The sequence below is a fragment of the Furipterus horrens genome, unplaced genomic scaffold (genome assembly GCF_987537825.1).
Source record: "Furipterus horrens unplaced genomic scaffold, mFurHor1.1.pri manual_scaffold_15, whole genome shotgun sequence".
NCBI lineage: Eukaryota > Metazoa > Chordata > Mammalia > Chiroptera > Furipteridae > Furipterus > Furipterus horrens.
Genome location: NW_028327185.1, coordinates 12,553,435 through 12,581,163, shown reverse-complemented (window position 1 = coordinate 12,581,163; position 27,729 = coordinate 12,553,435). Strand labels below are relative to the sequence as shown.

The 27,729-nt window shown below is 40.2% G+C and overlaps 1 protein-coding gene and 1 long non-coding RNA gene across 2 annotated transcripts; both read right to left on the bottom strand.

The window, feature by feature from the left end:
- Positions 1-409: 409 nt before the first annotated feature.
- On the bottom strand, positions 410-5,296 carry LOC149992418 (uncharacterized). The gene is made up of 3 exons (XR_016508320.1): positions 3,931-5,296; positions 1,861-1,965; positions 410-1,204 (listed from the first exon to the last, which is right to left on the bottom strand). It is a non-coding gene; the product is annotated as an uncharacterized LOC149992418 (long non-coding RNA).
- Positions 5,297-8,058: 2,762 nt separating this feature from the next.
- Positions 8,059-17,626, bottom strand: HNRNPU (heterogeneous nuclear ribonucleoprotein U). The gene is made up of 14 exons (XM_090263456.1): positions 16,768-17,626; positions 15,803-15,914; positions 15,645-15,718; positions 13,620-13,759; positions 13,048-13,147; positions 12,523-12,635; positions 11,938-12,201; positions 11,537-11,656; positions 10,996-11,124; positions 10,730-10,898; positions 10,226-10,480; positions 9,711-9,895; positions 9,373-9,444; positions 8,059-8,901 (listed from the first exon to the last, which is right to left on the bottom strand). The coding sequence occupies exons 1-14, from the start codon at positions 17,396-17,398 to the stop codon at positions 8,848-8,850; spliced, it is 2,418 nt and encodes an 805-aa protein (XP_090119582.1). The 5' UTR covers positions 17,399-17,626; the 3' UTR covers positions 8,059-8,847.
- Between the last annotated feature and the right edge of the window lie 10,103 nt (positions 17,627-27,729).

Here is a 27,729-nt window from a genome sequence, read left to right as displayed (position 1 = left end):
TAAGACCTAAAACTAACGGGTTGTATCACTTTGCACATTATTTTAAAAATGTATCCATTGCTTGATATTATTCTTTCATATAACAGGTAAAGATGGTATTTAACTGCCCTAAGTGTCTTTTTTTAAGTACATGACTTTAATTGAAGTAGAATTTAAATAGTATGCAAAACTATTTTCAAAACTTGTTTCATTGCTGCAAAGGAAAGAACTGCAGGATTATATATAGTATTAATAATGACATACATTAAGACATTTTTAATTCAGTCGGCTGCAATAACTTTAAAGAATGCCCAACATCCATTTAAGTCCCCAACATTTATTCATTCAGGAAAACATTTTCCCTTTCCAAAGCAACAGAATTGTTTATTTTGTTTTAATAAATATCAACATTACTTTTCAAAAATGTTACATAAAATACAAGCTGGAGGTCTTCCTGGTTAAGAAATGACAAATACGAGAGACACCAGTGGACGGATTACGGCAGGATTACTGACTGACCCTATTATATACTGGATTAGCACGGTGAGCTGAAGAACACAGAAGAGAGGTCCTGCAGCTTCATTCTGTCCTACGGCCCTCATGAAGGGTCCCTGGGGCTTGCTCCGGTGCAGCTCAAGAGCTTTCCCCTCCCATGCCCACCTCTGTGGCTGCCACTATGAGGGTTAGGGTTCGTAGGATACACCAGAACTACTATGCTAGAGGATGACATTGTCAAGCACCTGTCCTAACAATTTTTATTGATCCTAATCATCTGGCAGCCACCAAAAGAACAACTTAGGCATTGATTTTAGGGAAGGTTACTAGAAAGGAAAATGCAGTTGCCAAGAACTTCTGCCCACTCTTACTGACACAAATCAATGCTGAATGCAGTCTACGTTATTCAAGTTATCATGACCAAATATTACATTAAACGAATTCCATGATCTGACACTCATGTTAAGAGGCAGACTGCATGAATGGGAGGAAAAAAGTGATGAGTACTCATCAAATGTGATATTTAGCAAATTGGGCAGGCCACTTACGTTCTTAGCTTCAGTTACAAATATAAACCTCACTTTGTGTTACATGAAGTAAGTAAAGCCCCTTCTAGCTCTAGCACACTGATCACACCTTACCCGGGGTGAGAGAGAAGCCTCTCTCTTGGCTGGTCAAAACATCGGAGATTAGTTTCACTTTCACAGCAGTGGCTTCATAAATTGGAGACCTGGATAAAAACAGGAAGTTGTAACATATTTAGTTGGAACACTTTCTAAATGTCACTTCGTAAGTTTACATGATCATTAATACTTCATAAGATGTTACAAAATGTTTGACATACTCCAGGTCCTTTATCACATGGCTACTGGACACCTTTGATAAGGCCTCTGAGCAGGTTCTGATACTTCCACTTCTGGCTCTTCCCATCTATTTCCACTCTGCCATCCAACTTCAAGTCCAAATCCACTTTACCTTCATGTATCTCGGGCCAGCACAACCTGAATTCGTGCCTTTGCTCAGACTTTTTCATTAGACTTCAAATACCTTTCCCTCTACTTCCTCTAACCTTTTCCATTCTCTTGATCACTGATCTCTGGGAATTAGAATCACTTCTCATTCAGGTTCTCATACTCCTGTGTTTCACCTGTTACAGCAGGTGGCACTATGATTCATGGGCCATTGACTTGTGCTGCAAGTAGAGCCTAAGTTTCTTGTTGTGAACAACGCTGTCAATTTCCACCTTTACATTCTAACCAAGTATCTGGCACGAAACAGTCAACACGTTTGTTAAAGTGAATTACTAAATGTTCACTAGCACATGGGAACTGGGCTCCCTTCTCATCCAAACATACACTTCCAATTTTAATCTTGAGAGAAACCTACCTTCCAATGCCCACCTGGCGCCTCCAGCTGCACCGCTTCCTCCAGTGTTCCAGTAATTCCAAAATGTCATACTAGGTGACAGAGCAGTAGGTACCAGCTAAATAGCTGATTAAAATAGAATTATGGTCATTAGTTTTTCAGACTTTTTGTGGCTTGTCTATCAAACCTGCTTTGTTGACTTTCTAGTGCTTTATGCAATTTCCCCCCTTCCCGCACCCCTCCCCATTGCTTTTCCTTGACTTGCTTTTTCATCTGAATAAAAGGACCTCAGGGAATTAAAATTAACTACAAGCTTTTCTCTGGAGCTGTGATTTGTAGTAATTAACCAAGTTGGGCAACATATTTTGATTATCCCTAGGTACCATTATTTGATTTGCAAGCATCTCTTTAGTCTACGTACCTCTACTCCATCGCTGGTTTCCCTTTGCTTCGATTATATAATGCGAAGTCTACATAATAAATTCAGGATTCCTGTTTATGCACTTTGTCAGCACAGAGCTAGGGATCAAATAGGGTCTGAATCCTTCTATTCCTAGATAAAAATCTGTTGCAGGTGGGGGTCAAGACACCCCCATAGAAGTCAGTTAATATATACACTATGCTTTGGATAAGCAGAAAACCTTAGTGAGGAAAGTAGAAAAATTAAAATGATTGCTGTAATTGATTTTTAATGGTCCTCTAGAATAGTGTTTTTGGAAACATCTTAAAATGTGGTCCAGTGGTCATCGAATCAGGTCAGTATAATATACCAATATCCTCTACCACCCGAGTACTGTTATCTTACACACTTATTTTGTGCATTAAGTTCCATCTTTAAATTTCCTCTTAAAGGGAAGTGTTAGGGATGAAAACTTATGATAGCCTATTTCAAGCATTACATTTTAAAAGTTTGTAACAGGAGCACTACAGATTAACGTTGTTGTAAACAACAGCCTTTTCAACCACTGCATTTGCTTTCCTCTTCATTTTCTAGAATAAGGATGAGGTTCTCCCCAAGTATTTGTATCTGGGAAAGCTGTCACTGACACTATGGGCAAATACTGTTCACTTAATAAAAGTTTAGATCCATTTAACAGATGGTACCTGTCCCACTTTTTTCCTAGGAATAACTTGGAAGTTCTGCCCTTAGGGGATCAGAGTCAACAACATGCATGGACTTGTTTCTTAAAGGATGTAGAGATGTCTCTTCCCAAGGCAGTCACGTGGAAAGTGCTTTACTATCTCAATCCAAAGCTAATTTTGTAAACAAATGTTTTTGTAACTTTTTAAAATTCAGATGAACAGAAATGGTTGATTTTCACCTTTTACTCTGAAACAGTTGTCTTCTCTTCAGAAGCCATTAGATTTTTAGTTGACAGAATGGAATTCTATTTCATTGAGCAAACCCTGAGCTACATTTCAAATCAGTATAGCACCCAAGTCCTCTCATTTCACCAAAATAATTATTATGGAGTATGTGGTAGGTAAAATGAATTTCCTCTCTCTACATAAGGGCAATAAAACATTATGTCCTCTGGACTGGCAAAGCACACACTGAGCCTTATACTATTTTTATAATTTAAATTTGCTTCCTAAACTATCTCTTCATTATCCAAAAGGATCATTTTTCCATTTTATAAACTAATAAAAATATTTATGCATTTAGTATAGATGCAGAAAGTTTGGGAAACCAATATAGATATTCTGGACTAATATTTTTACATTAGAATACTGTATTCAAACTCTACCAGTAGAAAGGGCATTGTAACAAGTTATCTTGTAAAGTTAAACAGAATGAATTTGGAAATTAGAATAAGGTGCTAACCCTAAGAGGACTGGGCTCTCTCTGCACACTGTCCTAAACCTACCCAAGAGGACCACCAATTGCTAACATACCACCCAAAGTCTCGCCTCAGGTATGCAAAGGAAAAATCAGAAAAACCTGTTTTCCTGTTTTAGAACCTACCCATCTCGTTACTCAATTTCTCCCTTTCCCCCATCTTTTTAAAGTAAGGGAATTTTAATTAAAGTGATCCTGGAAGCCCAATGTAACAAGTGTTAAATGTACAAGCAGCAATTAATTTGGAATACCTATTGGAATCACTGGAACATTTAGTTGGGCCCTTTTACTCTTCCACACAGCATTCACATGGACAGACTAAGGAAAAGGAGATGAAATTTAAATCAGCACATTTTTTTTTTTTTTGCTTTATTACTTAATAAAAAAAAAGAAAAAAACGAAGTTGGAACCTTTTATATTGTTACTTGACCATGACTCCCGTTTTCCTTATCTTCCTTAACTTATATAAAATACCTTAATAGCTACCTTAAAATATTAACCTGTTACTTGCCATTTAAATAAGCCCCAATCATTCTGAAGGATTTTCTCTTCTGTTTGCATGTCTTAACACGTTAAAGCTTTTGTCACTTGAGTTAGATGTCTCGCTATACTGGCCATCGCTATGTTCTTGGTTTGTGGCTTTTGTTTTTACTTAATGTTTTTTGGCTAATAATCATCTGTGGCAATGCTTCTCATGTGCTTGGCAAGCATAGGTTTTACTGGACAAAACTAATTTTACTTCCTGTAAGTTCATAGACTATTAAAGAAGCTGTAGGAAGGAAATGCCACAGACAGTGGGACCCATCAGGTAGGTGCTCTGTGCTCTCTGGCCTGTAACCCTGTACACCCTCCAGTATGCAGAGACTGAGCTGGACCTGCTCACCAGGAACTGCTGCGCCACTGGGACAGTACTGTGACTTCAGCAGTGCAGTAAGGGACTGAACCGTTCTGTGCTTTTCTCTATTTGTCCAGACTGTTATTACTTCATCACTTAGGACTACAGTAGTTTCTCCTACCCACAGAATCAGCTTTGTTTAAAAGCCAAACCCCTGTTCCTTGTCAAGCTGCAAGTTAACGTTGACTCCGGGCATGAAAAGAACAAAAATCATATTCCTAGGTAATAGGTAAATACACATTAAACACGTGGTTAAGTTCCTTGTCCCAATAACTCGCCTAACCAAGCAGTATGACAGGTGTCCTGGCCTATCGTTACCTGTACATTTGTCCTCCTAATACTGGATCTAGAACTGAATGCCAAAAAATTATACTTATGCAGCCTTCCACATGGACACATTCCCAATCTAATCACATCACTCTTAATTCTAGACTAACATTATGATTTTTCCACATATTTCCAATCTTCTATCCCTGAGTATTATCTTTGGTTAGTATACCTATAGTAATAATACTAGGGAAAAAAAACAAAAAACACTAGGGATTAAAGCAGCCTAAATAAAACCTCAAATGCTAAACTGGTTAAACCTTCCACCTGCATGTTTTAGTGTGAAAGTGGAGGAATGACCAACAGGGCCAAAAAGAAAATCCAATTCTAAAAATTATCCAAGGAATAGGCTCGTGCCGTATCAGAAGTGTGTTAACAGCTTAACTATATTAAGTTTAGGCAATTAATGATTTGAAGATACTGTGGTTTACATGACTAATAAATGCAAGTTACTGTTCAGACATCTAAGGTGGCTGACAAAAATTCTTCTTCATGGCACTAATAGTGCCTTAAAACTTAATGGCGTGCCAGGCCCTAAGTCATTCTTATTACTAAAATGTTAAAGCTTAAGTCCAGTTTTCCCCAGCCCCCAAAATAAAAACAAAGTTAGATTTAAACCATTTCAAACTTTTTTTAAAAAATGGCTTAGAAAGAATATCATGTTCATCTTTCCAGGAGAGTATTTTGATAGCTATTCTGGAGGGTTGGGCAAGTTCCATCACACTTCATCGTTATGTGTAAAAAGGAAGTTAGGGAAACTATGTTTTTAAGATGTGCATTTATGTCTAAACACACACCGGTAACCTAAGACTTAGTACTATAAAAGATTGAAGTTTATGCCTTTAGTATAAGCTTAATCGGGTTTTAGCTTTTTACAATCAAATATACTTGTGTGAATTGATAGCCAGATCTTTTTAACGTGTCTATACCACTAGCTAAAAACTATTAAAATATTTCATCATTTTCATTTATACAATGGGACCAATTATAAAAATGATCCCAGGATGAAAAGGCCATTTATTGTTTATTAAAAAGTCAATTGCCACAACTGAGGCAAATATTAAATACAGAAGCGACTGTCCATGTGTGTGAACTCTCCATGTAGGTGAAAAACAGAACTCCTTTTCCTGTAATACTTTTGTGCTTAGGACATCCAGTTTCATATTCCTCATGTCCAGACAGGACCTAACCTAGGCCAATGAGTCTGGTTTTGTGGACTCAATATGGCCGCTTGTCATTTTGATGTCAAATTGATTTGACTTGTGCTTCAGGTTTTCACCTTGCTGTCTGGGGTCTTTAGGCCAGAAGCTGGTCAGAGCCAGAGCCCTCCACCAAAGGCCTAGGCCTGTGAACAAGATGGGACCAACCAGCAACAGAACTTTCTAAGTCTTGTCGGTTTGCGTTGCATCGTTTCTATCTGGCAGCCTTTTCCCCCGATTAACCTCTAAGTTGTTAGCAGTTTCGATACTACTGTAGCTGACCAACCTGATCCAACGCAATTAACTGCTTAACTTTCTAGTAAAAAGCACCCCTTATACAGTAACTTCACAGGTGAGTTTTTTCTAGGTGTTTTTGGAATGTTTGGCCAGCACCATTTTTTTTTTTTCTTTGCTTGCTAGGAGGGGTGTGAATAAACCAAGTTTCTCATTCATGGATCTTATTCTGCCAAACTTGGCATTTTTCTCTGCTCTCTGGTACACTCCCTGTTTTGAATTTCTTACATATTTTCTAAGATTTCTTTTCATGTAACCACAGACATAACTATTAATTCTGATCTTGAATCTTGAGATTCTTCAGAAACTTTAACATCTTCCTGGACAGCATTTTAAAAATCTATCCCATCTTCTCTTAAAATTTCTTAGCTACACAGGCATGGTAGTCTTAATAGTATCTGTCACTTGGCCATTGCAATTATTAGAATATATAATTCTTAGTAAACAATTTTAACTAGAAGGCATATACAAGATTTTTAAAAGATATCTAAGCATTGATTAGTAACAAAGTTTGAATGTTCCCTTCTGGGTTTAAAGTCTATGCAATCCTAGTGATGTGTACTGTAAAAGTAGCTCATGCTAATGACTGCTGGCAGTAAGCTAATGCTCAAGCCCTTGAGACACTACCTTGTATTAAGTATTCGTATGGTGATTCTAAGATTAGCCTTGTTTCACAAATTTCTCTATTGAAGCTACACCAGCACCTAAAACTCAACTCCAGCTCAGCTTGTAGCAAAACAAAACAAAAAACACCTAGTAGTTTAAGTTAAAAATCTGATTTGAAGTGGCTAAAACAAAAATTTAAGCAAATATCGACAAACCTCAACTTACCAGAAGCAGCCTAAAACACAAACAAAACACTAGACTGAAGTTTTAGTTCTACAGTTTGACTCCTGATTCCTCACTTCACATCAGTGAGGGTCCTTTTAGATTAAGTGTTCTGTGCAAACCCAATAGAATTACAGTTAGGGGATCTAATGTTATCACGTAGCTAGTTAAGTTAGCAGTGTTGTGCAGTGGGAAATCAACGACTGGCTTGGATGATGGCTTCTAAAAGCATCTGTTCCCAGAGTTTCATGTATTATATATGCATATAAAATATCAGTTGAGGACAGCCATTAGCATTTTGTAAAGATGATAAATGAGTGTTAACTTCTCCCAGCCATTTACCTTTTCCCCTCCTTAAAGGTTAAGTCATCTGCGGGGGAGGGGAAGGGAAGAATTCAACTTTACTTCATAATTAAGATCAATCGTCAATATACATTTAAGTTTTTAAAACCTAAATGTCCAAGTACAGAGTAAGTAAGAAGCTGTCCAGAAAGCGCACACTTATATTTTCTCCTCTTGGGAGTTTTAAAAGGGATTTTGAACCTTGATGGCGAGAATCCCAAAACGAGAGTAAAATGAATTCTTTTTATTGCAAACAAACGTCTAAATTAATTTCTCCACCCACTTTCTTTAGAAAGAAAAAGAAATCAGCAGGCTAAGGAGATACCCATTCAAGAACTGACATGATTAAAAATTAAGATATAAATGGGTGACTCACAATTGCATTAGCTTACAAAGATGGTGGAGTAACTACTACAAGCACACTAGTTATACAGTATTTTGTGGGAGAAGGGCATACAGACATAGCTAACTTCATATAGATCCCATTAGACAACTGGATTTACAACAAGTTTTTTTAATAAGAAATGGGCAAAGCCAGCTTTCTTTTCAGAATCAAAATGCAGAACAAATGGAAAAGTTATGGTATTTCACCTTCACAAGTTTGAGCCTCCACAAATAATACAACCAAGGTTACATTTTCAACAGCTCTTCTACATACACTCCATCTTCTCTATCCCGGTTCCAACTTTAGCTTCAGTCAGTTGTGCCAATTCCATTGTTACGTAGAAAGAAAAGCCTTCCCAGGTATTGTCAGAGACTACCGTTTAGCATACCCCCTCCACCACTCAGCAAGCTACAGAGAGGATGGAGTGTAACAGGAGCAGTACAGAGTCTTATGCAATTCATGAGGACCACTCGGTCCTTCCATGAATCTGGTTGCTAACATTTCTATTATATTGTGACAATGACTCCCGACTGTTATCTCTGTGAGAAATGGGGGGAGTAAATTCTTAATAAAAGACACCAGGTACAAAGCAACATTTTACTTTTGTTGTGATAAAAAAAAAAAAGTCACATTTTACAGATAAAATGTAGAACCCTGAAATACTGACACATTCTCTTATCGTGCACAATGCTGAGGTTCTCTTACGATTCACTTTAAAACTGCAATTAAAAATGTACAAAAAAGAAAAGAAAAAAAATCAACCCACAAAGCTTCTAAAAAAGGAACCCGCAGGCACTTCCTCTTGTGGAATGTTTAAAAAGTTAGCCTACTAAAGAAAACAGTCGACTTCTTGTGAAGGTTTTGGAGAAATATGTATCAGTTCGTTTTATTTGGGTATTCAATAATATCCTTGGTGATAATGCTGACTCCATGGCTTCTGACCCCAGAATTGCTGTAAGAGAAAATTTTTTTTTTAAAGAAAAAACATCAATAAGCCACTCAAACTGTTTTTAGGAAATGACAATGAATTTAATTCAGAGTAACTGCTGGAAACAAATTTATACCTGTCATACCTCTGATTTCTCTCAAACCACATTCAGTTAGTATTAATAATATATCCCATTATTATCAATAAACACATTACAAAAGGAAACACATGAGGACTTTGTTAGTTTATACAATTAAAGCTAGTAGTAAAAAGAAACCATATGTATTAAATATTACTTCATTAAAAAAATATTAAGTTACTGCAAATTCCAACCTAATTTGCCTTCATAAGATTACCGCTACAGCTGCAACACAGTTCATACTGCCCCAAAACACTTACAAGCACTTTAATCCCTGGATAAGATCTTTTTGAAGAATGATTCTTATGAACTCAATATACAATTTAATGTACATAACCACAGAAGAAATTACTTACACCCTGCTGCCACTGGTTGTAGCCCTGAGATTGATTTTTATAGCCACGATTGTTTCCTCGTCCTCTGAAGTTCTATAAATAAATAAATAAATAAATAAATAAATAAATAAATATCTTTAAAGAGCTCAGAGTACAACACATAAATGGAGAGCTGCTAATAAGTGTGCCTGAAAATCAAACTTTGGTGAACTAATTTGACTACCATCACTAATTTCTATGTCAATGCATTCACACTGTGTTCCCACAACTCTTCCTGAGGCCATGCAACAGAAGACCCTTTCAGACTAAGTTATACAGATAAACCAGGACCAGTGCCTGCAGAGGTCCTAAATCATTACCTGGTTGTAGTTCCCTCTGTTGGGCATTCCACCTCTGTTGTAGTTCCCCCCCCTGTTCGAATAACCACCTCGGCTGCTAAAAACAGGGCCACGAGGATAGGGATAGCCAATTCCACCACTTCCGCCTCCGCCGCCACCTCTCTGCGGCATGTTGCCCCTGTTGTATCCACCACGATTCCCAGGAGCTAAAAACAAGAGACAGTTTAGTTTACAGAGTATTGTGCCTCCTTTACACATGACTTAGTTTTTCTTTAACCGTTCTTTTATTGTAGGGGAAAGATAAATGTTTTGTGTTTAAAGACTAACGCAATATTTCATTTAACCACTAACCATTCACATAATCTAGGTGTGCATACTACCAAATCACACTAAAACTGACCTGGAGGAGCTATGATCCATGAGGATCAAATTTCCAACATTAATTTCAGCTAAATATCATGTAGACCCAAATTAGAAAATTTTCACTTGCTTCAATCTTGAACAACCTAATAAACAGAAAGTCAAAATTAACTTGCCTCCTCCTCTGAAATTTCCACCACGCATATTGAACCCTCCACGTCCTCTGTGACCACCACCTCTGTTGAACTGGTTCTTGCCGCTCTTATTCTTATTGCTCTTCTTTGAGCCAGTGTTCTGTTTCTTTTCTGGGTGAAGAGCCTTTTTGCTCTCTTCCTTATATTGCTTCAAAAGTTTTTGGGCTTCTTCCCTCTGAAGCTCAACATAGGTTATCTCATCAAAGCACTCAGCTACCTCTGGCAGTGTAAAGTTTCCTACAAAGAATAAAGTTAGCTTAACACACGTTCGCAATCCTTAAACCTACCTTTTAAAGTTTTTCAACACACAATACAGTATCTACTCCTGGTTTACTAACATATTTTCCTAAAAGTAGAAATAAACCAAACATACTCATTTACAAAGAGTTAACTAACTCCTGAAACAGTATGACTAGCAGGAAATGTTTCTTACATTTACAGATATAAATCAGAGTTTTAACATAACAATAGAACCGAACTCCATACCTTTCATTTTGAGAACTGCATGTTCTGGTAGGTCTTTCCCCTCAACTTCTGCTTTCTTCTGTGTTCTTTGCTTATAGTCTTCATCCTTTGGGCAAACTACAACAGCTTTTCGTTGGAAGCCTACAAACAGGCACATTTTTCTCCTCTGGGCAGCAGCAGATACATTTGTCTTAAAAAAAGAAAAAAAGAAGTTGTTAGGTTTAGTAATTAATTCTACACCAAACCCAATTTTCAGTTATTTTTTCAACTTCAAAGTTACCGCCCACCTGATCCAGAATGAAATTCCGCTTCTTGCGGGCAGCAATCTCGATAAACTTTCCAAGACACTGTGGAGCTCTCTGCAACAGTGTGTTCAGTTTTCCAGTATCTGCCATTTGCTTCTTAAAACCTGCCACCTAATTTTAAATTAAAAATTTCCTTTGAACTTATGAATCTCAAGTTTAGTATCAGCTTAAATATTTATAAAAAACAGGTTAACATTTTAAAATTTAAACATTGCTTTTCCCCACGATTACTACAAAAAGGTGTCATTAACACGGACTAAGACCCTACGCTATTCAATCTTTATAGCTGCTAGATGGAAAAGAATTTTAAAAATTCTTTAGAAAAGATGAAGCCAAGCATTTGGAAAGTAGTTTATCTTACAGATAAAGAGCCCCACACTTAAGGAACCAATTTCACTTTGGCCAACCCTCTGATCTCTAAAATACTATCAAATTAGATAAGACAACAGGCAGAAGGCATTACTGAGAATACCTTCTGGTCTTTTTTTAAGTGCTGAGGTTATGCCCCAAACATTCTACTTACCATCATTTTATCCATTATGGTATTTGTTCCAAGAATGTTGTATTTACCAGGATTTTCTGCTGCATGTTTAGTAACCCAGGTGGTTTTTCCAGCTCCTGGCAAACCAATCATCATAACCACCTACAATAGAAGGAAATGTTACATCACCTAATAATTTAAAACATATTTTAATAAGCAAAGACAATTTAAATATCTGAATTTTCAAAGCACTATTGCAAGGTAACTTGTGAAAATTACAACACTCTGTAAGGGAGGAAGATAGCTACCAAGAGAAAAAGTATTGAGAGCAACAGGAATGGTACAAAGGAAATGAAACAGCCCAATCAATCATCTAGCTCTTCTAAACGTCATTTTTGCCCAAGCAAAAGCAATGCTCAATTTTTTTTTTTTAAATCACGTACTTCACAATCTTTCTTCTCTTCAGGCCCCTTTGGACCTCTAACTCGGTCCTCCAAGGGAACATTCTGGATGAACGTATAGTCCTCAGGTATCGGGAAATATGGCTTTTCCTTTTGACCAAAATTAAATTCAACAGCACAGTTGTGGCAGAGAACATGTGGAAAGAGTGGCCGTCCAGCAAGAACTTCCTTACTGATTTTGAAGGCAACACCAAGCTCTTGTCCATTCTTTGCATATGAGAGTTCTACTTCATCACTTTCAAAGTTCTGTTAATTGGGGAGGAAATTAACAATTTTAACCTGCTTCCTGTAAGACTGGTCAAAAATTTCAAAATTCAAATTAGGAGTGAAGCTTATCCTATGGAAAATACATTTAGGATAAATATCAAGAGCTTTCAAATGGTTATAAACAACGGAACACCTATATCTAGAAGCGAAAACAACATGACCTTAGAGAAGACGACTAGATTTTCGGGTCAACCTGACGGTGTTTTTAGTCAAAATGAGTTAGTAACAAATGTTGACAGAGCTTTAAAAAGAATTTCTAGTGTATATTGCGCCATTTATGAACATTTAGCTAAAACTTACAGCAAAACATGTAATCACATCATTTTCATCAAACTTCTCTCCATAATCTTCAGTCTCACAGTTGCATGTTTTTATTCCTTTCAGAGAATACCCATAAGAAAATTCTTCCTCACCTAAGAAAATAATTAACTACCATGAAGTTGACTTTTCAGAACAGTCCAATGACCCACATATTTCAATATTCAAAATGTATGGTTTAAGAAAAACGAATATATACTTAATATTTTTTCAGTTACGCTGACTTTATAACTAGACATACAATTAACAAGAGCTAGGCAAGTTACATAACTAGTTGACAAACTATATAACGCGGATAACATTCTACTTTAACCATTGGTCACAGAACCACCATAAAAGAACAGAAACTAAAACTTGGCCTGTGCCTACATGCTAATTTTATTCACCTCATTTAAAGTATCAACAAAATTAGACAAATACAAGTAAAATGGAATGCCTTCTACTCTTAACTGCTGAAATCAGACCCCAAACACTCATGAGCATGTAGTACTCAAATGGGAACTTTACCAAGTAACATTCCACTTGTGGTTAGAGACCAGCCAATCCGAACTTCGTGTATGTCAATATCTTTTGTATATAAATGCCTCACAGGGATCTTCTCTGTAACCTGAAAGTCAAATCACAAATGGTTCAACTGTAAACCAAATGATAAATCCTTGAACCCTCGCTCATTTCAGTTGTGCCATGGGCTAACTCTTCTCTGGCTACTAAATACAAAGACGCCCACTCAAAAACTTAAAATACAAGGGCTTATAAACATGAAAAGGCTTGAGTACTTGGTTGCTTCACATTTTTAAAAAGTTAATGTTTAAAAATCACATTCTCAATATTCAACCGAAAACCAATTGAAGCATATATTTTTTTTTCCTCTGGAATAAAATCCAAGAGCCTATTTTTAAACCCTTGGTGGATCTGTTTTAGTGTCTAATTTTTTAAAGAGAACATCCTTAATTTAAAAAAATACAGGCTGGCTGTGTTTCACAAACTCTGATATAACATGTCCAACTGACACCTAAGTGTCAGGCAAATGGAAACTCACAAAGGTTCTTTTAAAAAATCTCCCACAAAATTGTATTTACCTTCATTTCAAAACAGACTTTGCCTTTTGACACACCATAAGAAGCCCTTCCTCCAGCCCAAAGAAAAGCAAAACTCTCCATAGTAAGGGAAGAAGCACTGAGGCGGTCTCTTGATATTTTAAAATGTAGATCACAATTATCTGTAATTATATCAAATACCATATTATTTCTTTTGACATCAAATGTAAATATATCTGCTATGCAGGCAATACTTGATTATTAAATTTCTGCATGTATTTTTAGGTGCTACATAGAACATTTTTTACATGCTGCTTTGAACTTTTAGTTTTAAGCCCCACTCCCACCAAGTCACTCTTGCCAAATTATGAAGTGTAAACTACCTATAAAACTAAGAAACACCAAGGTTTAATGTGTATTTTAAGTATATAAAATCATCAAGACAATGTGACAATAATACATACCTGCTCTGCTCTTTACCTTGATTTAGAGGCAAGCAGTAGAGGACAGCAGGAAATCAAAGTGAAGCATGCCAGAACCAGGGAGAATTTACCAGGGTCACAATAAAACGGATGGGAGGCCATGACCAAGGATTTTTTTTAAATGAGCATGAGCTGCCGATCCTGTCCTAATTTTAAAACACCCGGGGCTCTAGATCCTACATTCTTCTCTATAACTTGTGAAGGAGGCAGCCTCAATCTACAAAACACAACCCTGGTTGTCTAATGCTCTTTCTGTAACAGCACTTGAGCATGCATTTTTGAGGGAGAACTGAAGTTAGAAAGCTGTTTCCTTAAGTTGTTTTTGATGAGAAGAAATTAAATCTACAGTTTGGGATTTCCCTTACATTAGCATTGCTCTCAAAATTCCTGACCATCATTGAATAGAACTTTCAATTCAGTAAGTTATATTTGAACCCAGTATTGCACTTAACAAATTGATATTCCTAGGTGACCAGCTTAAAGTGTCTCAACACTATGTTACCTTCTTGAATCACTGCTTCAGTATCTTGCCAATACCTATAGTTTATACTTAAGAAACTGAATTTAACAAAACTTTCAAATCAACTGCCCAATTTTCCATGTAGTTTCTTTTTTTTAAAAGACTCCACTATCTCAACTACCTTTAATGGATAATACTCAATTAGAAATCAAGAGTTTTACATGAACACTTTTACATATCTGAATAAAAACTATTTGTATTTGAAAACACGAGATTAAGTTTCAACTCCCCAGACCCTACAGGGCAGGTTGACACCTGACCTCTCCTTTCTCAAGCCATTATTTCTCCCTCCGCTCCGTCCCTGAAAGAACTGTGCATTCTGATCGCATACTGCACCAACTCATCTTTGTGCACTAAGCTACAACTCTGACAGCCACGGCCCATGCAGAGGTTTGCAATACTCCCTCATACTCATTGCAACCCAACTGGGTAAAGGAGCAGTGTTTACAGCGCTGCCACTGACACCATTCGCGGGTGGAGAAAGCTAGTGGCCAGGGCCACTGCTGCTGCCCCAGGTCTTTGGAAGAAATCAACTTATGTTAAAGCAGCAGCTACTGAACTGGAATTGAGAACAAAAGAGCAGTTATTGAGAAAGTAATATTACAATCTTTTAGAATAGGGAATATACTTGTGTGCTAATGGGAAAAGTCATTAATAAATACTTAACTAACCCAAATAGCTCACTTAACATAATTCCACAAAAAGATGAAATTACTTTATCAAAGAAGCCTATAAGGACAAGTCATAGGTAGCCTTACAAGTTTCCATTAGCTAGTCAAAACTGACATTAATTTTACATTCCTACAAAGAACTTTCAAGTCATATAAAAACATTACCGAATTGCTAGAGCCTGTAAAATTATCAATACAACTGATGCTATGCTACATATTAAGCTACTGGAATCTGAATACAAGCCAACATCTTCCTGCCTTTGAAAAACTGCTTTTGCTTCCTCGCTAAGTTTTCTGCATTTAAGTTCAATGTACTACAGACGTTTCCTAACATTTTGGAACCAAAACCACATTCGGTAACGGGGGGTGAAGGGGAAGCAGCAGCTTCACTTACAAGTGTCAAGACAAACCACTGTGTCATCGAAGTGCTCGTCTTCTTCTTCAACAGGTGGCTGAGGAGACTTGGCTCTGAAAGACAACATCGTCTCCTGATACGGCTTTTCCCACCCAAGAATCAAAAGCGGGCGACAGTGAAACGTGAGCATCCTCTACCTGCTATACTTGTTCTCTTCAATGTACTCAAAATATCCACGGCCGTGGTCTTCCCGAGGGCGCTTAACCCCTCGCTTTTTATCTCCGCCTTTCTGCTCTGTTTTGCCGTCTCCTACAACACACAACACCCCTACGTAAGAGATCAAGCCACAACGCAACAGAAGAAGCCCTCTCGTTTTGAGGCTCAAAAAAGCTCGACATTTCCCTGTTCCCCTTCATAAGCGGTTTGCAACAACGAATCAAATACGAATTCAAAGTACAATCTCGTCCTGAAACCGGACCGGAGTTAGTGACGCAGTCTAAGACATTACAAACACTGCCGCTCGATTCGAAGGTTCGAGAAACCTAATGAAAATAGCGCCGCACAGGCCGAGCCCACGTGTAGCGCGTAGAGTTCAGGAGGGGCGGAGGGAAAAGCGCCGGCCCGCGCGCCCAGCCTTCCCCTCCCCTCCCCTCCCCTCCCCCACCGGGCCCGCGCTCCCGGAGGCCGCATTGTACTCATTTTCCGCCCCGTCCCCCCCGCCGGCCCCTCCCGCCGGAAGTGACGTCACACCGAGCCCAGCGCTCCGCGCACAATACCGCGGCCCAGAGCCGCCAAAGCGCGCCCGCCCGGGCCCTCGGGCCTCTCCCCTCCCCCCCGAGACATGTGCCCGCACCGCGCGCACGCAGCGCAGCGGCGCCACCGCGGCCCGACGGGCACCCCCTCCCCCGCCCCCGACTCCTCCCCTCCAGCGGCAGCTGCAGCTCCCCCTGGCTCTCGAGCCACATAATGGAGGCGCTGCCACCGCCGTCACACACACCGATCCCGAGGCCTCACTCTAAACGCGGGATCCCCCGCGCCCCTCCTCCCAACACCCCCTTCGCAGCGGCCCCCGCCCGGGACTCCCTCCACCCCCGGGGCCCCGGCCGGCCGCCCGCCGCGCGCGACGTTACAACGCAACATCCACCTGCCGCCTCCTTCTTACCTCCCGACTGCTGCTGGCCCTGACTGGCCCCGGGTGGCGCCACCGTCACCGCAAGCAGCGAAGTGGGGCCGCTGCTCTTCCCCGCGGCCTCCTTGGCGGCCCCGCGCTGCTGTGGGGGCTGTTGCTGCGGCGTCGTCGGCGGTTGAGCCTGCTGCTCCCCGTGCCCGTTCTCGTCGCCCGCGCCTTCCTCCTCCTCTCCGAGCTCATCCTCCCCCTCCTGGAAACCCTGGTCGTCGCCGTTCTCGTCCTCCGAGGCGGCCTCCTCCTCCTCCATCGGGCCCGAGTCGGCCGCCCCCGCGGCCCCGTTCTCCTCCCCTAGCTCCATCTGGTCGCCATCCAGAGCGGAGATCCCTTCCTCTTCCTCCTCCTCCTCCTCCTCCTCGTCGCCGCCAGTTGCGGCCTCCTGCTCGAGGCCTGCTCCCGAGCGCCCGGCGGAATCCCCGCCCAGGTCGAGGCTGCCGTTCCCGGGCTCCATGGCGGGGCGGCCCCCGGCCTCCTCGTTGTCCAGCGCGGCCTGGAGCCGCTCCATGAGGTCGGCCTTGAGGCCCTTGTCGGAAAGGCGCCGCTTCTTGAGCTCCTCTTTCAGCTCCGACACCTTCAGCTTTTTTACATTAACAGGCGAGGAACTCATGGTGAGGGCCTCGATTCACCGCTAGGCGCTGGCTCAAACTCGGCTCCGCTCCCTCGGCCACTGGTGGCGTCTGCTGCGACTGCTTTTCGGCCCGGGCGGCGGCTGCGGCTGCGGCTGGAGGAGGGTTCCTGCTGCAGAGCGGACCCGCCTGGTGTCGAACGGCGCCAATTCCTTTCACGGAGTTCGCGAGGGAGACGCGGAGACTCGCCTGGCGCGAGCGAGCACGCAACGTCCTCTCGCAGGGGCGGCGCCGCGCACGTAATATAGCCGCCCCGCCCCTTGCGTGACGAGCGCTCTGCGCAGTTGGGAAGCCGGAGCGCGCCCGCGCTCTGCCCCCGCCCATTACCGTACTTACCTCCCCGCCCCCACGCCGAACTCCGGGCGGAGAGCGCGGCGCGGGTCGCGCAGTGCGCTTCCAATTGGGGCTGAGCAAATGGAGGAAAGGCAAACCGCCTCTAGCTTGAACCGACCCACTGCAACCTGTATTGGCCTCTGTAGTTCTTTGGTGACAATACTCCATTTGCCTTTGCTGCCCCGAGGCTGCTTTTATCCAAATGCTTTCAGTCCTCAACTTGTCAGTTTCAACTGGAATTCCCCGCCTTCCATCTTAGATTTGCTCCCTCCAGCTATTTGTTTAAAATTCCTTATTAAAATTTTATTTCGGTTTTGATTTGTGTAACACAAATTGGGCAATTATTACACGCAGGGCATTTTCTTACGGCTAATATTTGGTTTAATTTTTCTAAGTCCTGCTTGCGAACTGAATTTTTAATTGGGGAAGGGCGAGGGCAGAACCTTTCTTTTGTTTCTTCCACAACCCCTGCTGCGAGGATTGGGAGGTGCTGGCTTGCTTTAGAAGCGCGATCCCCTAATCGTACTGCAAAGCCTACTTCTCGGGCCTTGTCACGGCAGCTATTCGCGTGGTACTAACAAGCAAAGAAATTAAGCTTCAGAATTGTCTTTCTAGGTTTTCTCTCCCTACCAAAAAGACGGACCTCCTCCCAGACGCGCTATGTCCAATTTAGGACCTGGTTGGCCATCCAGGTATGAATCCCCCGAAGCCAACGAGGATGAGACCCAGCGAAATCATACACTCCGATTGTATTCCCCCTACTCCTGTAGGAATATTCTTGACCAAATCATGCCGGAACTCTAATAAAAGCTCATGAGAAATAAAAGGGCTGTGATTTTGTAAAAAAATAAAAAGGTAGACTCACTGTAGAAAAGAAATCTGTGGTTTTTGTTTGTTTGTTTTTGTATCTTAGAAGTTTGATTTTTCTGTTTACTAGGGTGTGCTATGATCTTCTGGTTTTAGACAGGGGTGCCAGAATTTAGATTTGTGTTAGAGGTGAATATCTTAAAACCCAGAGACTCTGCCTGTGTTCCACTATCTCTGACTAAGGAGATCAATTATACTGGGTACACTGCTGCTTAACTGGCACAATAATGCTGCCCCAATATTAATTTGAAATTTGGAAATATACACATGTAAACTTACTCCCATAGGCTAGTATGATTTAACTGATAAGTATACACATACACACACACACACACACATTTCTAAGTTCCTTTTTGATAGCTTTTAAGAATCGTATATTTTACCATACAGGCATGTGTAAAGGTGAAATGATTTTAATTGAAATTAATGGACTATGTATAGTACTGGTAATTCTCAGTTCAACTTAATGGAGGTGGATAGTATAGTGCCCAAAATAGGAAACTTCACATAGTGTCAAAAACTCATTTTAGCCTTTGGTTATAATGTCATGGAGCTTATAAACAAGTCACAAAGTAGAATTTGAATTTTTCATACTCTTTGCCCTTGTTCAAAAATGGGAAGAGAGCTACAGGGGGCTTACATGTTCATAAAATGGGTAATTAGTCCCTTAATGAATGAGAGTTAAGAATAGTTATTATGATGGTCCTTTACATGTATATGTTGTTAGATACTATCTACGTTTTTAAATAGTGATATAGAAACAATTTCCATTTAGCTGGAAAAGACTATGAAAAAATAAATTATATATATAAATAATGACTTATAATCATTCTTGGTAGGTTAAATCAGTTGTAATAATAAACACAAAGTATAGAAAGCTCCATGGCTTTATCTCCAAGAGCTCTGCAGACTTTTTGAGCTTTATGGAGCCTGGAGATCTTCAGTCTGCTCATTTTACAGCCCAGGGAGCTGAGACCCTCCCTCCCACCCCTGGGCTCCTTCATTACACTGGGCCTTCTTAGGCAATATTTGAAAGAAAAATGGTTTTTGTAAATACTCAAAGAGCCATCGCCTCACTGTTTGTTCCTTTTACAAATGGGTGAAATCTTCCATTTGATATTTCAGCACTTGAAAGTACATACAATGATGATTTTACTAATTTTTTTTTTTTTTTTGCTTCTTAATGCTTCCATTCTATCATGCTACTCCTGTTTTAGAGACCAGTAAAAGTATATATAGATCACTTCTTCTAAATTGCTGAGGGACCTTTAAGGAACTCGAAATTCCCCCTTTTTGAAATCCCAGAGAATACCAAGAATACAGAGTGGAAGAGAGGACAAATTAATTTTCACTAGCAAAACGGGATTGACTATTTCCCTGTGAGTAATAGATCTATGAGAGGCCATTACAAAGTGAGAGTGCTCAGAATATAGGGTCCACGCTTTAAGGTTGAAGCAAAGGCTATAGTTTGTCACACAATTCAGCAGATGTTTCTCAAGCCCCTTCTTTAAGACAGGCAGTGGCCTACTGCAGCAGTGAAATGGGTAATTAGGCCTTCTCTCTCGTAGGGAGAGTTAGTCAACAAAGAAAAGAGATGGTAACAAGTACTGCAAGGAAATAGGGAACAAGAGACGGGTAGGGTGTACTGAAGGGGGGGGTGAATTTTCAGCTATAAACAGGGTGGTCAGGGAGGCCTAAGAAAAAAGTAACATTTGAGCAAATATCTAGACGTGGAGGAAAGAGTAAATATAGATGCCTGAGGGGAAAAATAGTAAGTGAGATCAGAGAGTTAAGTGAAAGGAAAGGAGGTGCAGATGGCTAGCAACCTTGTAGGTGGTTTTGTAAGGACTTTAGCTTTGCCTCCATGAGAGGGGGGACGTTAAAAGCTTAGTAGCAGAGAAGTGACATAAACTGATAAGAATGCTAAGTTCAAAGAACTCAATATACTATTCCATTTAACTCAGTATTTTTGCGTGTGTATAATACAAAGAAGCCCAAAAGAAATTAACGAAAGAAGCAAGAAATATGCTGAGAGACATTTTCGAATCTTCTTACAAAGATGTAAAAAGGACAGGTACCTTGAAATTATTATGTATGAAAAGTACATTTTCAAATAGACAACCAGGAAAGCCCAACTAGAAGGAAGAAGGTATCAAGTTTCATTTAAAAATGCAAACTTAAAAGTCAGACCTGCGTTGCAGTCCCAGCTAGACCACATAGTAGCGGTGGGATCTCAAACAAGCTACTTATCTCTCTCTCCCTGAGTCTACTCATGTATAAAATGATATATGTAAAACCTGCCTCCTGAGGTTTTGGGGAAAATTCAGGCAGGTAGTGAATCTAACCCCACAGGACAGTGCTGGGCACACAGTAAGAACTCAATAAATATTAGTCTTCATTAGATACAGTATGCAAGTTAATGAACTTAAGAAAATCTATGATTCTGTTATTAACATTGTATTTAGGATATTATCATTATATATTTTGTAAGTTATCAATGAGTTGTTTATGGTAAGATGCCAGTCTGGGGAAAAGTGAATATGAAGTCTACACAAGAGAGTGCAGACTTTTACTTCTAGGCCCAGCACTGTCCATGCAAGCCAGCTGTGTGACCTTTGGCGAATTACATGTTCTCTCTGGGTGTCAGTGTCCTCATTTATAAACGCAGCAGAGTTGACCAGATTATTTGTAAGGAAACTTCCATGAAGTTCTTCTTTGCTGACTCTAAGCTGTAAATGGGGTGGGTTAAACTTTTAAGGAATCATTATTCATATTTAGGTTTTACTTGTTATATTTAAAACTTCACATTAGAGTCTCAAGTTATTTTACAATTAATTAGTAGACATGAAACTTGAACCAGTGTGCCATAGTTTTTGAGTTTTAAATGGTATAAAAACACATCCCCACTTACATGAAAATAGGGTACCACCATGGGCTAAAAGTTTCAGAGTAAATGGTTTCTATTTGAGTCATCTTGTCATTGGTGTTATGATTCTTTGTCTTCATATAAACCATGTAACTTCTGTAGGATAAGATGTGCCCATTAGCAAGGGGCAGGGAAACTAGAATCATGGTTAATGGTAAGATATCAGGGCTTTTCTGATAACTAAAATATTTACCAGGTGAAGACTGATAGTATTTACCAAAACTTATCTTACATAAAGGCAGGTAGAGTGGTGAGTAGTTTATAAAGTCTACACTATCACACATTACGAGTGCCTGGCCAGTATCACAGACCCTGATAGAAAAGAATGAAGAAAATATTTAGACCGTCCTGCGGAAGAATGAGATAAGAGTGATTGGGGCCTGGTAAGCTCTCTTCTCCTACATGCACCCTCAGAGCTAGTCTCAGTTCCGAGAGAGCTTGGAGCAAGATGAACTTGACACTTCCAGCACCTGTGCAATGTCTTTCATCAACGTTCTCCCAGAGGCCTGGAGTGTGTGGAGAACAAGATGCTCAGCAATGAAAACTACCCTCTAAAAACATGTGAAATGGACCATAGCCCTGATGCACACTGAATAATTCTTCATTTTAAGAGCGAGTTCCCCCCAAATCAAGTAGAGGCTGAGATAATAAATTTTATTTACCAGAGTCTTCTTGACATAGCGCCTGCAAAACAAATACATAACTAAATAACAAGTAATTTCATACTCAAGAGCAGCCATGCCCCAGGCTGTGTGATCTGTTTCTCTATGTTCCATGTCTCCTAATTCATTTCCTTGTTCGATAGGTAGAACACAAAGGTAGGGACTTTATATTCTCCATTACTCTAGCAGTATTGCTAAGTACCAGATGCTTGATATACATATTTTTGAGTTTATTAAGAAGGTGGTATTAAACTATGAAGAAAGTCTTCCAGCTCCAGATATAAGCACCCTCAAAAAGTGTCATCCAGGATATATGATCTGGAAAAGCACATAGCGATGACATAGATAATAGACTATAACAGGCGCTGACCAGTACAATAGCCACGAAGCCATATGTAGTTATTTAAATTAAATGGAAAGCCTTGGCTGGTGAGTCTCGGTGGATTGAGCGCTGTCCTGCAAACCAAAAGGTCACCGGTTTGATTCCCAGTCAGGGCACATGCCTGGTCCTCAGCTGGGGGCGTGCAAGAGGCAACCACACATTGATGTTTCTCTCCCTCTCTTTCTCCCTCCCTTCCCCTCTCTCTAAAAATAAATAAATAAAATCTTTAAAAAAGTAAATTAAATGGAAAGCTGGTCCCAAGAATTAGAGTAAAAGTGTGTGTGTTTATGTGTACCTATATCATAGTTTTATAGACACATACAGAAAGTCAATTCCCAATTCATCTATTTCTCTACTGAACACCTGTTACGTACCAAGTACTATACTATATACAGGGAAAACAGATATGACTGATGTGGTCCCAGACATCCAGCAGCTTGCAGTTCAGAGAAAAAGTAAATTATAACCAGGATGCTACTGGGACACTAGGATAGCTACCCGGGGACCTACCCATTTTGCCCATCTGCTGACAGTGGTGTCAGCAGGGTTCCCATGGTGTAGGTTTGTGCACATGGTTGCCACCCATAAACATTCACACATGCACAAACAGAACAAAACAAAGCTTCACAGACACACTTAAGAAGCCAGTGTATGACATTTGCAAGTAAATAGTAATTAGCTAAGATGATCCTCTATCATACTCATTATTCTACATACAGAACTGCCAATCACTTGCAGACTTCTGCCAGCTGACAAGTCCCTCATTAAAAGCCGTCAGGAATATAAATCTCAGGGATGTCATGTGCAGCATGATGACTACAGTAAATAATACTGCAGTGTATGTTTGAAGGTTGTTAACTGTGTAGATCTTAAAGGTTCTCATCATAAAAGAAGTGATTGGGGTGACCATTTCACAATAGATACAAATCTCAAATTATTATGTTGTACACCTGAAGCTAATATATCATATGTCGATCATATCTCAATTTTTAAAAAGCTGTCGGGGGGCTTAGAGGTAAAAAGTCCAAAAAAATACTTCCTGCACTGTCCTAATTGCCTCAGTACTGTGTGTGTTCTGCATCTACGTAACCTTCCTTCTGTTCCCCGCTTTCCCTTTGCTCTCTCCAAGCATGTTTTCAACGGGCTGTCTTTGAAGTCTGCTATGTTTTGTCCGGTTCATTTTATTTGTGCTATTAACTGCCAATGACTGAGTGCCTGCTAAGGACCAGACACTGTGCTAGACATTTCATATCAAATGTCTCTGATCTTCATAGCAATCTCATAAGTAGAAGCTATTCATTTCAATTTATAAGCACAGAAACTGAGAATCAGAGGGGTTAAGGAACTCGAACCAGGCTTAAGAAGTGGTAAAGCTAAAATATCAAATCGCAGTTGCCTCCCTCCTGTGCCAAGCTCCTTCGCCTGCACCAGTAACTTTGAGTCATTGGTTTCAAAGTCAAAACTGACACGCTCTGTTCCAGCCAGATTTTATAGAATATAGTGCAGGAGAAAGAGACAGGCAAACCAACAATTATATTATCAGAACAATGTGTGCTATGATAGACGCATGTATTCAGTTTGGGGAAGAGAGCAACGGGCTTCTTAGGGGGAAAGGCACTCAGCTGAGTTTTCGAAAGTAAGCAGAGCTGAGAGGGAGGGAAGGCCATTCCAGACAGCAGGGACAGCCTCTGCAGATGCATAGGGGTGAGAATCACTCCTATAGCTGCAATTCAGAATGGCTGGAGTACAATAAGGTTTTTGGGAGCAGGAGCTGGGGTAGGGGTAGGGATGGGGCATGGTTTTAGGAATCAAAGAGACAGATTTAAGAAAACCAACTGAGCTAAGATGTTGGAGCTTTATCCACTGATTTAAAAAGTAGGGAGAAGGGGCACTAAAGAGTTTTAAGCTGAGCGATGGCATGATCAGGTCTGAATTTTAGAAAGATCATGTAAGCAGAAGAGTGTTGAAAACGCACCTGCCTCCAGGTTCTAGGCAGGAAATAGAAATGAATGAAGGTCCAGATGTAAGAAAAACTTTAGTCACGATGCTCCATGGCAAGGGTTACTTGGTCCCAAGTCAGGGCCACCCAGAGAATGATGGAGATTTTGGAGAATTGGAGCAAAGGCCCCTATTTAAAGGGGCAACCGCTTATGGCCTTGTGGGAATGGGGCACAGGATTGTTGAGTTTTCCCATTAAACTCTTTTTCTCTTTTTGAAATTTATTTTTCAATTACAGTTGACATACAATATTATAATAGTTTCAGGTATACAACATAGTGATTTGATATTTACATACCTTATAAATTGATCACCTAGTAAGCCTGATTACTGATCTGACACCTAGTTATAAAATTATTGGCTATTTCCTAGACTGTCCTTTACATCTCAGAGGCTTTTCCATTTTGTTAGGGAAGTGGGAAATCTTCATTTTTATATGAAATCTCCTAAATTTTAGGAATGGCCAACACTATATATGCCAAAATAACCATGTCTTTGTCCATTGGTTTTTAAGTCCTGGGCTGGATGGTCTTGACCCAGTCATTGGCAGGAAGACTGGTTAGGAGGCCATTTGGGGTCAAGCAGGTAAGAAATGATGAAGGCCACTCTGACCCAGGTCAAGGGGGTCTGTTCAGTCTTGAGAAGTGTAATGAGGCTGTGAAGAAAATTACTGACGATTCTTAGGGCTTTCTCAAACCCCAGAGATGTTCTTTTGGACTTGGACTTGACCACCCAGTTTTGGCAATATAACTATTTGGGTTAATTTTCTAAACAGAGCTGATGTGATGTTCTTGGCCTAGACTGAGAGGTAACAAAGCATTAAGGCCAAGTGACATGTGGAATATGTAAGCATTTGTAGATTGTCAGAGCTCAACCAATGGCTCTGTTCCTTACCAGCCACCAGGTAACTTAGGCAAAGTTGCTTCCCTCTCTCAACTTCAGCCTCTTAACTTGTGAAATGATCATGTCCTACCCGACTAACCCTGAGGCATAAGAATCACATATGTGAAAATAGTAAACCATAAAATGCTATACGAATGTATGGTGCTTGTGTAATTATTACTTATCAAATATAGATGTTGGGAGAAAAGAAAGGATAAGTTGCTATGTACTTATCTCAATCTGAAATTGAGAGGTAACAGTGCTTATTGAAAGACTTTACAATTTCAGGTTTGATAGCTCCAGGAATAAACTAGTAGCATTGGCTGGGTTAGTAAGCCACACCCCTTTAGATTAGGAGTCCAGACCATGCACAGTTCCTCTTTTTTCTGAAGCAGTAAAGTCGTTTTAAACACATGGCCCAGAGAGATTTTTGACTCTTGAATGCTTATCTGTGCATGAGGTTCACAACCACCGGTATTGCCAAAGGAGAAAGATAACCCGGCGCCTTATTCCCATTACTTCTGCAGAAGCATTGTTACCATGAAAAATAAAAAAAGCGCAACTGCCCAAGCACTAAAAAGAGTGCAGTGCTTAAAAATGTGAAAAGAAAGCCATTGAATGAATACCCATGAAGTGAAACAGGCTTCTTTTGGATAATAGCAATGAATTTGCTCTGCCATCCAGTGTCAATGCCAGTGATCCATGGGTTGACATTAAGGCACTGTCAGGGCCCAAGGGTGAAGAATGGAGCGTCACCTTGAAGGTGCTTACTTACCAGGCCTTCCCCTCCAGAAACAACTTCAGAACCTGGCCTTCATTAATTACACAAGTACTCAAGCAGCCCAGCTGTCCTACAACAGATGAGTTGGAAATAAATTCGCTCGAGTCATGATTGATAATATTGTCGAGGCAAGCTAATTAAGTATTTTGTAAACAGATTATTAATTTACATTTCTCCAAAAGGAACTGGGGGAGTTTACGTCCATACCCTCAGGGAAGACATGATTCAACAAGTTGAAAAGGAAGGCCAGTTATGTTTTAGGGTCACACTTTATATCTTTCTGAAAGGTGATATGATTTCTTCCCTTCCTAGGAGAGGTTGATGGGCTGCAAGATGAAACTAATTTCCAGTTTTTTTTCTTCATCAGACCTCGAGTGGGGTCATACCATTTACTTAAAGATGAATTCCTAGAACAGGAACTTCAAACACAAATACAGAAAGAAATTACAATATAAATACTAGTGATGTTTCTACAGGTGCTTCAAAGCAGTACTTGACGTGAGCATGATAATCAAACGCTGTAGAGAAGTGGATCGGTCATTCACACTTTCACTTGAGTGATTGATCTTTTAAAGGCCCTGCTAAAAGCTCTTCAGCAGCTTCCCACTGCCATGGGGATAGAGACCCAGCCTGGGCCCTCCAGGGGGTGGCTTCTGCCACCTCTCCAGTCTTATCCCAGGTTTCTCTGTGCTTCATGGGCCCCGGGGAACGCATTTGTTCCTACCTCCAAGGAGCAAAGTGCCTGCTGTTGGGAGAGCATTCAGCAAACCTTAGCTCTTCACCTGTTGTTACTGGTCTGCTTGCCTCCGTCCCCAGATTGTATTTTCAGGAGGGAAGAGAACATCAGTCTTGTTCACTCATTCTATAACCCAGACCTCCCTTAATGTGGAGAATTAAGCTGAATCGTAGGTGCTCATTAAATAGTTATTGATTGAAGAAATATACAAAAATCTGCTGACTGGGGAAATGAGGGAGTTTTTGTTTAATGGGTACAGAGTTTCTATTTGGGGTGATGAAAAGCTTCTGGAGATGGATGGGGTGATGGACACACAACCACGTGAACGTACTTAATGCTTCTGGACTGCATATTTAAAATGGTTAAATGGTAAATTTTATGTTATGTATATTTTACCACAATAAATTTTTTGTTGGATGAATGCATAAACAGTTAAATAGTTTGAACCAGGTCCTATCCAACTCCAATATTTCAATCCAGTAGAGATTCATAAAGTGCTTACTCTGGGTAAGACATAAAGGTGCACTCTTGGACTTATAAAATATAAAATACACACAACATTCAATCCCAGTCACCTTTCATGTATAAATGTGTTTTAACTAGATAGACAGGTCTTATTTATTTTTATATCCCAAGCAGCTAGCACTTATGTGCTCAGTTACTGTTTGCTAAGTCAAAATAAGACACTGACAACAATATAGTGTTTGTCTAGGACTTTCTCCATTACATAATACTTCCACAAACC